The sequence below is a fragment of the Embiotoca jacksoni genome, unplaced genomic scaffold (assembly GCF_022577435.1).
Source record: "Embiotoca jacksoni isolate LCO1_2020_lvr unplaced genomic scaffold, fEmbJac1.0.p SCAF_2, whole genome shotgun sequence".
Classification (NCBI taxonomy): domain Eukaryota; kingdom Metazoa; phylum Chordata; class Actinopteri; family Embiotocidae; genus Embiotoca; species Embiotoca jacksoni.
In genome coordinates, this window is record NW_027185340.1 from 20,585,359 (window position 1) to 20,597,790 (window position 12,432).

The window sequence follows — 12,432 nt, forward strand, 5'->3', positions numbered from 1 at the left end:
CGATGCTGAGCACAGGACGGACATTTGGTTTTCTCTCTTACTCATCACTTTTGAAGGGTTAGACAAAGTCCCTTTAGTCACTCTGCTTCTTTGGTGAAGCTCAACACAATCTGCATGATCGCACGCTACAGTGACTCGGTTGAAAGAGAGGCAGCTTTTCTTTCCCACAAGGCATATCACACTTGATTTATAGCCTGCGCCAGCGCTGCATTGTATTTTGAAGAAAGGAATTCCTGAACTGTTATGACAAGGGCAATTTACCAGGTTTGGATAAGTACCAAATCTTTTTCATGCATCTGTGCACGACAGCGCCATGAGCGCACAGCATATTCATTACACCTTTAAAACAAAAGCATCTCGAGACAAATATTGTGCATTTGAATGTCTTTTTATATCCAGAAATAAACTGTTTGCCAGACACTCACTGCTCATGCAATATTAAACACGCTTCCGACCCCAAATACAGAGTTTATTCATGATGCTTGCAGATCGAACAGTTTTGTTGGAAAATACATTTTGCTAACAAATGTACACACACACACACACACACACACACACACACACACACAGAGGTATAGTGTTTGGGGATGTACTGGAATTCAATCTCTTCAAACTTTGGCACTTAAGTTGAGAAAACACCAACCCTGTCAAAAACTGGAAGACTCTTAGGTGAATGTTATCTTGCAGATATAGAGAGATTGACACTACACTTGGCAAGGAAGAATATTTTTTTTAATTTGACATTCATTTGATTATTCTACAGTAAGAGATCTATACATTGCCATATTGTGATACACAAGTTACGTTCAAAAGTGTTTAGAAGCGGCACCTGTAACGACCAAAAATCCATACCGGCTTTAGATCTGGCCGCCATCCACCTCAAAGTATTCCCCTTGTGCAGTGATACACTGGTCCCAGCGCTCCTGCCATACTTGGAATGCTTCCTGGAAATTTCGCTCTATTAGCGCAGCAAGCACCATCTGCATTTCACGCTACATCTCTTCCACAGTGTCAAAACGGCAACCCTTCAGCTTTAAATCCATTTTGGGGAAAAGAAAGAAGTCGCAGGAAGCCAAATCTTGGGAGAAGGTTTGGTGGGGAGTGACGATTATGTTGTTGTAGGTGAGAAACTTGTGGGTGTTCAAAGTGCTGTGAGCAGGCACGTTGTCATCTTGGAAAACCCAAGTGCCGTCATGCCACAGTTCGGTTCGTTTGCACCATATGTTTTCCTACAGACACCTCAGAATGTCACAGTATGACTCGGTGTTGACAGTCTGACCCTGGGGGATGAATTCAAACCTGCAAATGTCAAAGAAAACCCACAAACATGCTTCAGTCTTCACTTTAATTATAGTCTGAAAACCGCATTCACATGAAGGTTTGCTCAGCCACTCTGAGGGGCTGAACAATCAATCCATGAAATTGTAATAACGTTGAAGTCAAGTCAATGTATTTCCAACAATGTCATCGGTGGCAGTGTGTAGAATAAGTGGTTTGAACACTTGTGGCAAATATGAAGGAATTGAAGCTGGAGCAAGAACAATTCTTCAAACTTTGTTATTTCAAGCCTCTAATGATCATTTACCAACATGGCATTTCACTCTGGTCACATTGGGGGAGCGTATTTGTTGTTTACGGCTTGGTGAGTTTTTTCGCACAACAGATGCCACTCTGAAGAGCGGGCAAATGGTTGACCAGGGTGGCTAAGTGCAATGATGTGTTTTAGTTGTACTTCCAACACTGTTGGTGGTGGTAGAGGTAGATGAAGTGATATATCAAGTTGTAGCAAATATCCAGGCATTGAAACCGGAGTAAGAACAACATGGCATTGCACTCTGCTCACCTTGGTGGAGGGTCTTTGTTTGGTGAGTTACGGCACATATGTCATAGCTGGTCAATGCTGATTGGTTAAAGGCCTCTCCAACTGTTCCTAAATTGACCGACAGTCTACGCCCATTCGGATATAATGACTGGAAACCATCCCCAAAGAAGTGTGCCAGACTCGTGTATTCACGAAATGAATTTTGGTCTGGTAATACTAGTATTGTCTTGGTTTGTTTAAAATCAGATTATATCTATTTTTAAAACCAAACCAAAACTCCTTAAAAGCAGACCCATCAGTGACATTACGTTTAATCTCTGCCATACTCCTTACTGCCGTAGGGTGTAAATAGATAATAATATTACCAATGTCACGAGACATTAAATATTATATCTGTGCTATCATGAATATTATATTGAAAACACCACTAGTAGTGGTATTGATTTGAACCATATTGGCCGGTCCTACATACAACTCTTTTTTTTCACCCTCTTTCATTGTTCATACTCATCACTCAGTCGCTCTTACCTCTGACTCGCCCTCAGTTTGTCTGAAACATGTTCACTCAGACACAAACATAACAGCTATGCCTGAGAGTAGTGGAACATGTAGTAAGTAATCAGACGTGACTTAAATCTCCTGGTAAACATGGGAGACTCCTGTTGTTTCATTTAGAGTTTCACCCTCAGCATGCCAGCAGTCAACCCTCTGACAAACCGGGGTGAAGCAGCAAGACACCAGAGAATAACAGCTGTTGACGCACTGATTCAACAAGACAGCTCTGAGGACGTGATGCTGTGCAAACATTGCACCATTAAATCTGCTCGCGTTGGTTTTGTAGAGGTCATTTCTTCAGGAATATGTGATTATTCCTCTGTATGTATGTTCTGCAAGATTGAGAGGTGAATTTCTTGATCGACAGTCTGATGGAGTTGGCTGATATCAGTTTTTCACAGATTAATTGGCATTCATTTGTAGTTTCGATATCCAGTGTAATGAATTGGGTTTGCTGTGTGAAATGTAAATTGATATTGTTTTGCATTTACTTTCCTCACGTTTCTTTAACATATCCTGCCTATATCCCAACATTTTTAACCATTTCCGAGGGATTATTAACTACACTGTTTGCTTAGTTTTGAATTAAACTGAAAAAGGTTCAGATATTTCATTGTCAAGTTTCTTTCTTCTTTTTTTTTTTACTTCTAAGTATCAGTATTGATACCAGCCTCAGAAGTCCATCTTGGCTCAGATTCTAATGTGCTGTTTGAATTCTTTAGGGTGTGGCCACTGCAAGAAAATGAAGCCAGAATATGATGAAGCTGCTGAAGTACTCAACAAGGGCACAGATGTAAGTTTCATGACCTCTGCTTGTGTTGACATGTGTACAGAATGCATATTGTGTGTTTCTGTCTCACACTCTACTGAGCACACAGAATTTCGCCGGTGTAGCGGTGCCTCATTACCAGGTCATAATAATCCCTCCTCTTGGCCCAGAGGCTGTTGGCCATTGCAGCCAACATGCTGGTCAGTCTGTCCGACGGCCCCGCTCTCGATGTGTTTCTGATTAGTCGGGTGTGTTCTTCACCTCTCCTCTCCACCACTCTGTCCGCTGTGGTAATCTAACACTCCCCCGCCAGGGGCAGGTCCTATCAAACTCCAGCGTGGTGACTGTAGCAATTATCTCGTCCCCGCGGCCCGCGCTTGGACCTTGTCCTTGTGGCATTCTGCCCGACACTGGAGGTCAATGGGAAAAGCCTGGCCGTTATCTAACATGGATGGACGGGAGCCACTCTCACCCTAAGCTCTTAAGAGCCACCATATAATTTATTTTTCTCTGCTAGTGTTACTAATGCAGTGCTTTTTATATACACAAAAGGTGCACGGCCTGTTTTAAAAGTAGCTGGTGGCAAGGGAGAGGTTAATCTCAGGGACCTCCATGGTCTAGTTGGAGAAATCCTTCCATAGCTGTCAATGTATGTTACCTGCGTCCTGCCTGGCTCGAAGTTTGCTGTTATTTCTCCACAGAGTCCGGGCGTGTTGGCAGCAGTGGACTCCACGGTGCACAAAGCTGTGGGAGAACGCTTCAAAATCTCTGGTTTCCCAACCGTTAAGTATTTTGAGAAAAGCGAGGAGAAGTACACGCTGCCGCACCTCCGAAGCAAAGACAAGATCATCGAGTTCATGCACAAGTGAGTCGCACACCTACCATGCAGTGTAACCTCTCTACCTTTGTCCAACAAACTGTGCAAAGTCAGCACATTTACACAGATGCAATGCCCTGTATGCCAGCTTACTTTCCTGAACTGTTACATTTGAAGATATTGAAGCAGTTCAGTTTTTCAAGACTTCCTCCCACTGTATTAGATGGGTCTCTGAAAAGGGTCACTGGGAAAAGTAATGGAGTTGCAATGACATCAGTCCAGCTGTGGCAATTACAGGTTCCATAAAGGCTTAGTCTGCAGTCAGAGGTCAACAGACATAATTTTATATTAGGCTGACATAAAGTCTCACTTAATGAGAATTCCATTATATCACCAGTAGTTATATGATACTCTTCATGGGGAAAACAGGTAGGTAAATATTATACAGTGTGTGCTACTTCCACCTCAATGCAGCAATGTTTTTTTTCCCTTCCTTGCTGTATAATCGTTTTGCTTTGCTCCCTTTCATGTCTGCAGTCCCCAGGCACCTCCTCCACCGGAGCAATCCTGGGAGGACAAGCCCTCCAGCGTCAGCCATCTTGGATCCGAGGATTTCCGAGAGGCTCTAAAGAAGAAAAAACATGCTCTGGTCATGTTCTATGCTCCCTGTAAGAGCTTTTTTTAAAATTTTATATTAACTCTAATTAAAACCTGTTCATGAAATGGTTTCAGAATTATCTTGAATGGCTCGTCAAAGGCTGTTATTTAATTGGCAGTTTTTACAAACTGTTGGGTTTCTTATGCTTGCCTGTTTGGATCAAAAATATTAAGTGTGTGTGAAGTTGTTGTAACCAAGTGTGGTCACAGCTCTGCTCGGTTTGGAGTTGGTGTGATCATATTCTGGGTTTAAACCAATCTGCATACGTCACTCGGGGCTTTCTGCCAAGCTCCTCATTGCACAGTAATAAGCCCCACCTAAGCCACAGGGAGACTGAGGAATGATTCAGATCACTGAGAATAGATTTGAGTTAATGAAAAAACATATTACTGTTCCACCCATAGACTGTATATAGAAATGGATGAAGTCTCTGGGTCTGGAAAATGTTGCCAATGCAGAAGTGCCTTAAAGTGCAATGCCACTGAGGGCCACAAGGGGCCAACTCCAAAATATCTTTGGCTAATTCAAAAAGCATCAACTTCTCTCAAGAATTACTAAATGAATACATTTTTTACACAACTCATTATGGTGTCGTTTGCTAAATTCACTTCTGATCAGTGTTTTAGTGGTCTTTCTGAAAATAATTCCCTAATTAGTAAGATATTAGGCCACAAGGAGAGGTATGTTTTAGGGGCAGGTCTGGTTTGATTGACATGCTTGGGGTGCAGTCAGGTTGCCGGTACAGGTGGGCAGGCATAGTGTCGTTCAAGTTCATATGCACCCAGCTTGTCCAAATGTGGTCACTTCTGGCTAGAAAAAAACAAGATGGCGACAGCTAAAATGACACTCAGGGCAGTTAACAAACCAATGGGTGACGTCATGGTGGGTTGCCAGGACTCCTAAAAAAAATTGTATATAGTTAAAACCTGCAAAGGTGACCAAAAATGTCCTGGAAAGAATTACCTGGCCTTATGAATATTTTAAAAATTACATATACAGTACTTATATGTACAAAACGTAGTTCATCTGCACATCTGGGCACCTGCAGATGACTGAAATCGCCCCAACCCAAAGACAAATGTTTTTCTTTGAAATTAATGTCCAGATCCAGTTTTATGACACTGTTCATCTGTATTCTCAAAGAAAAACACAAATGCCAAAGGAATCCAGAGTGGCAAACTTGCTTAATTATCAATACACACATGCACCTCTGCCCCCACTTTCTTTTTTTTGGCCCTTTGTTTCTGATGAGGGCTTCAAAGCCAGACGGTATGCAGCGGTCAGGCTGCTGCCTCTGTTGGGCCCTTTGGTGTTTCCTTCTATAAAGAGATGCTCCAGATGTACATCAGGCAGCATCGACCTGCTGCCCTCTCCAACCCGCCCATCCCATCTGCGCCTTGCCCACTGGTGTCTTATTAGTGCGGGAGCTGGTGGTAATAGAGCATTTGATGAGAAACAGCTGCTTTCAAGACATCAGGGCTGGAGATACTTCAGACAGAACAATCAATCTTTCTCACAAAGGCTATGGTTATTACCTATTAGCCTCAAAACTGCATAATTGAGCCTAAACTAAAACTAAACGTTGTAACAGCTTTTGTTTCTCACCGGATCTTTCCTGACCTCAGGCAATACTACATTCATAGTCCCTTTGTATACATACAAAGTTAAATCAATGCAATGTCTAATTTATTAAATACCTATTTGGGGCCTTCTGTGAACTGTTAATTAGCCAGTTCCAAACAAAACATTTTGGTCTGTTTGAGCTGTTTATAAATAACGTTCCTCTGGAGTTTGTACATTTCAGTGAGCAATGGAAAGACAGAAATCAAGGCTGTTGCAGCTCATCTACCTGGCAGTTACTTGTATTCATCTGTCTGCTCCTCGCTCTAATTCTCTCTTTGTCCCTGGCGGTAATTATGAGAAAGATGAGTGAAAATGTGCAGATAAAGGAGAAAATGGGAATGGCAGGTCTGATTTTCTGTAGCTTAGATGCCAAGAGATACACTGTGAGATTGAACAACTGAAATATTCGGTGCATACCCACGTCCGCTTTTGCCATTTGTCTGCTCTCATTCCAATTTTAGAAGGTCTCTAAGCAGCACCAGTGACCTTACTGGTCACCTTGCTCTCTTCATGTGAGAGAGAAATCTGGCACATGGCACACTGATGTGCTTTTTATACACCAGTATTAGAATTGCAAAAGAACCTTTAAAAGTTTAAAGGCCATTTAATGTTGCAGCTAAAAGGGTACTTGAGTGGGAAAATGGTGCTCTGGGCTGTGCTGAATGCTCTCTTAGGATGGCAGCTCTAAAAAAAAAAAGGAAGGTAAATGTGTGGTTTCAGAGTTGACATGTAATTGAATTGAAGGTCAAGTAATGTGTGTGTGTGTGTGTGTGTGATGCTTGTAGACATAAATGCAATCGAAAAATCTACTACTATTAGCCTCTGAAATCAGTCTACACTTGGATTATCGGGGAGCCTTTGGATCAGATGGTAGAGCGGGTTGCCCACAAATAAAAAGGTTGGCGGTTCGAGCCCACAGTCCGAAGTGTCCTTGGGCAACACACTGAACCACAAGTTGCTCCCAATCTCGTACCATTGGTGTATGAATGTGTGGGTGGATGCGTTTCTGATGGCGAGCACCTTGCCTGGCATCTCAGCTCAATGTGTGTGTGAATGGGAACCATTGTAAAGCGCCTTTAGATCGCTACAGTGATAAAGCGCTATATAAGTATAGACCATTTACCATTTAATGGTGTTAATGGAGAAAATCTTGAGATCTAGGCCAGTGTCAACAGCTGTAATACCTAAATTTACACTTCAGAAGATGTAATGTGGATTCCAAATCTGTTTTGATGTCGGATGATCTACATAGTGGTTTAATTTTTGGTTAAACCAAGCACATCATATGGCCATTTAATGGAAATCTAAATGCTGTAGCACACAATTATATTTTACATTGTACCTCCAACTGTGTGGCAGTTTGGGGAATGCCTTTTTCACTTTCAACATGACAATCCCCAAAACGTCCATTAGAAATGGACCATAGATGTCCATAAAGAAATTCCTCTCCCACTTTGGACACCTAATCCAAATCCAGCACCTTTGGGAGGCACTGGAACCCCAGCTGTGAGCCAGGCCTTATCTCCCAACTTAACCGTTGGACCTCACTTAAAGCTCTTGTACTTGAGTGGGAGGTAATCCTGCTGCCAGGTTGCAAAATCTGGTGGAAAGCCTGAAACCAGAAAAGTGAAGTCTGTTGTAGCAGCAGATTAATAGTTTCAGAAAGACATGCTCAAAAATCACATATGAGTGTGATGTTTGGGTTTCCACATATTTTTAGACGTGTGACAGAGGAGATAGGTGGCTCAAATGTTTGGCTAACGGGCTTCTTCCTGTAACACCAAAGATGTAAAGGTTCAGCCAGAAGTTATGGCATCTATTGGCTAACCCCAAGCATACATTAAGTCAGGAGTGTGCCTACAGTTGACCCACAATACTTCTTTCAAACTAACCATCAGAATTTGCATTGAACTGCCATAGATACTTTGTGGGAATATCAGGTTCCTTGAAATAATGAAAAGAATTATACACAAAGTTAAAAAAAAATATTGTTCATTAATGATTGCTTGTCAGGGGGTGATTAGCTGGTAATTAAACCCTAACTGTGGAAGGTTTTATCCAGCCACACACTGCAAAGCAGCTCTTTGGCTGGTGATCGCCCAGTTACACCAGTGGTCAGCCTGAATCCTATGTTACTGACCAATGAAGTCAATGCCACAACTTCTTTATCCATTTCAAATTAAAAGCCCTTTAGTCTTGTTTCCTCTTTAGGAATCTGTTTATTACCACAAGAGGTGTTCTTACCTTTTTATCTTTATCATTTTCAACAGTTTGATTGTATTGACCAGAAGAAAAACTTGACATTAGCAACAAAAGAACAAAACAAACGAGCAGTGCCTACAGTCTATGAACATTTCATCAGAAATGAAAGGAAAATATGTCATAACAGCATTTAAGCTGTTTGATTGCAAATGTGGTGCAAAGACACATCATTCTGTTGTTAGCGAGTTGAATCGGAATCTTCTTTCTTCCCATAATTATAATTAGCATACAACCTAATTAACTCTGTGCATCGTTGATAATTTTGCCTCCACCTACTATAAGTGAACTGCTTGTCAATAAATGTGATCTGTAGATATTGGCATTCTGTGTACTGATTGTTATTGGAGTAGAGAGCCAGGAAGGTTGTGTTTATGACAGCAATAAAGAGATCTTCAGTGTCTCAGAAGAAACAAGCGACCATGTTCGTAACTGCAGGATTGTGACCGTGCCACCTGCTTTATGTTAGAGATGTGTTTGAGTAAAAGATCAATGAAAGAGATTTTGTTTACAGCTGTGAATGACGAGTATTTTTCTCTTCCAGGGTGTCCACACTGTAAAAACGCTGTCCCCCATTTCACCACAGCAGCAGAGCTTTTTAAAGAGGACCGCAAGGTTAGTATTGCCTTTTCTCATTTTCACTTGCATACACTTATTTATAAAGCAGTAATGTTGTTGCAAAGAACTCAAGCTGATATCCTTAGTGTTCTGTTGTTAGAAGAGAAAACTACAGCTAGAAGAGAAGAAAAGTCATTTCATCTCTGAAATGAATCCTCATCTTCAGTGGAGTGTCCAGGCTGAAATGTACAGTATTTATCCTGGCTTGACTCGATGACAGGAAGAATGGAGAAACCTCTCTTAAAAGGGAAACAAAGAACATTTTCCAACCCCAAGCTGTCCTATTCACATGTTGAATCTTTCAAGCCAGCAGGTTGTTGGTTCTGTCTTCAAGAACACATTACAAGAATTTAAACAAAAGCAGTATATAATCAAATCTCCAACAACAAAGTCAGCTGTGCATCTGCTATATAATGTAGATCAATAATGATAAATCTAAAATGTGCTGGGCTGTCTCCAGTTACAGTCAATCTAATAACGATGGAACTGTTGAGATGCAGCATGTTGTGACTTTGCTCAGTAGTTATTGGTCATGAAATACCTGTTCCACAAAAAAAGTATTGCTCTCCATGTACATGAGTAAGATGTGCACAAAAAAATGTGTGTAAAGAAAAAAAGAGACATTCCAAAAGCTGGTTTCACTATTCACAAATGTTTTGTGAGCACTTTTTGTGCTAAATTAGGCTAAAGACACACAGGACATAGGGCAGCACTTAAAGGGGAAATTTATATCAATATTTTCACATGACTCTAGGTAACAAATTGGTAAAATTACTTGCCACAATGTCAGAAAAATTCCTGAAACCTGCTTGCCTGCTTTTACCAGAACCAAATTCCCTTTCCAAATATATCGGCCTGGCCACGCTCCATTGGGGATGAGTTCCAGTCATTGCATCCTACTGGGCAAAGACTTCAGCTTAATTTTGAAACTATTTGTGCAGCCGTTAACCAAAGGGCATTGACAACCATATGATGTATGTTGTACGTCAAAATTCACCAAACTGTAAACCACAAAGACCCTCCACCAAGGTGAGCAGAGTGCAACGCCATGTTTGTAAATGACAATTGCACTGTTCTTGCCCCGGCTTCAATGCCTAGATTCTTGCTAGGAGTGCGAGCAAGAATCCCCTTTCTCTACCTCTGCCATCACCGCTGTTATTAAAACTACATTTCGAAACAAACGCTGGACTTTAGCATCCTTAGAGCCACCCCCACTGGTCGCTAGTTGGTCCACCTCTCAGAGTGGTTGAGCAAATCTTGATGCAAACAGGGTTTCCAGACTATAATCACAGCCAAAAACTGAAGCTGTGAGTAACAGCTGGGTGGAACCAGGCTAGAAACCTGCATATACAGGGGTAATTTCATATTTATTATTTACTATCTGGACCACAGGTTTTTGATTTTGCAGTCAAATTTGAATTGCATTAAAATGCTCAAATGTCACTTCACATTCATTCTTTTATCCTTTGTACTCTGCACACACGCTCTTTTCTGACAGCTCAAAAGATGTCAGATAAATTTCATAAATATTTGAAAATAGAAATTAGCACATGTTCCTGCAGAGTGATTGCACTCAAAATGAGGACATCTTTAAACAGTGGCATCCTGATAACTCACAACCTAAAATTCCTCTTGCTCCGTTCTTAATATTCGTCTCCGCATGTCAGTCAGGAGATTGACCGCTTCGCTAAAGCCCACACAGTCCCCATCAAATCTCCTGTACATTTGGGGTTTTGAGGTTATTGGAGGTTCATGCAGTCACAACAGGACACGCTCATCCTCGCACTCCATCATCCACTCCCTCTCATTCCTTTTCCCCCAGGGACTCGTGTCCTGACACCCTCCCACTTCTACTCTTCCCTGTTAATACCTTCTGACTGCAGGGCTTATTTCCAAACCTCCTTAACTGTGTGACTCACTGACTCTCACTCTCACACACACACACACACACACTGAGGGCATTTTGGACACAAGTCTTGCAGTGCTCGTGGTATTAATTTATCATTTCAGAGTGACTAAGAAAACATCAAATTGCTGTCTTTTGATTGTAAAGTCTCATCAGGATGTTTTAAAGGCTCATTGTTCCTGCAGTGCTCAGGCCGTCCTGCTCTCTCATTAGTTTGGAATTTTTCAAAATCGTTGACAGATGGTGTGAAACAGTGACGTGTCCTCAACAACTTACTCATCCGTTTTTCTGAGGCAATCTTTTGAAACTTTTCTCGATAACATTAAACCCCAACAGATCAAACTAAAAATGTTTTTGTTCGAGTCTCTGCTGCAACTACGGGAACTCACGCAGGTCTTTCTCAAGTCCAACATTCAGAAAGTATACACTGAAGCACATCAGTGTATTATCAGTAATAAAATTACAGGATGTTTTCCAACATGTAACTTAAGCTTATTTTCAGTAGGATAAATTGACTTGGCATTACAGCGAGAAATCATATCAGTGTAAAACGTGTTTGAATATCTGAGACACTCATCAAATATATATTCAGCCTTAATATCTCTTTAAAGGAACAATGAATCTCAAAATGCCCACACAAACCTTTGACAACCGAACCACCTTTTTAAAAATGAACTCTGTATTCTAATACCGGAATCACACTACACAATATATCTATCTGTCGTGATGGTAACTATGTCAGATTTCGCCATGTCTTTGTCCGGAGACTGCGAGCACTACAAGTTCGACCCGGACTAATCATCATAAACATTCATGTTCCCGTGTCGTTGGGGGGGGGTCAAGAAGTCGTCAATCACGGCTACAGAGGCAATGTGTGTGATGCACTCTGTCATCTTATTGGTCGACATCGAGAAACACGTGGTAGTACGAGTAAAACTATGCAGTTAATAACAAAAAGATTCTGACATGCTAGAGGTTTTCGTCGGGGTGTCGTGCCGCGTACCGGACGCCTTATCGCAGTTCTTCAATGACGTCACACTACGAGGCCCATTTGTAGTTGCTGACGTTCGTATTCGGGCCCTAACACTTGAAATTTGCTCGGCAATGACAACATTTTCCCAAAAATCCGGTGGAATTTATGTAGTCTGATCCAGGCATAAGAGAAATGTAGGGACTTTCATAGCAGTCAGTTATGTTTTGTTTTTTAAACTCAGTATCAAGGGGCCACAACAGCTTAAGGCACTCTGGCACTGCTCCTCTGTTCAGCTGTGGGGTTTGGATCAGTATGCTTATGATGAAACTTCCACAAGCTGCCTAACCAGGGGACCGTCATATCTATGAGGGTTACTCAAATGCACAACTTTGAGATCTCTCGTCCTCCCCCCGGTGGCCAGAGGAGGCTTGA

The 12,432-nt window shown here is 41.6% G+C and overlaps 1 protein-coding gene across 1 annotated transcript in view; it reads left to right on the forward strand.

The window, feature by feature from the left end:
• pdia5 (protein disulfide isomerase family A, member 5) overlaps window positions 1-12,432 on the forward strand; it is a 66,117-nt gene that overhangs the window by 43,734 nt on the left and 9,951 nt on the right. The window contains exons 12-15 of the mRNA XM_069154983.1: window positions 3,100-3,170; window positions 3,848-4,011; window positions 4,501-4,631; window positions 9,048-9,118. Of these exons, the coding sequence (XP_069011084.1) occupies window positions 3,100-3,170; window positions 3,848-4,011; window positions 4,501-4,631; window positions 9,048-9,118 (437 nt within the window). The remainder of the gene's footprint in view (window positions 1-3,099; window positions 3,171-3,847; window positions 4,012-4,500; window positions 4,632-9,047; window positions 9,119-12,432) is intronic.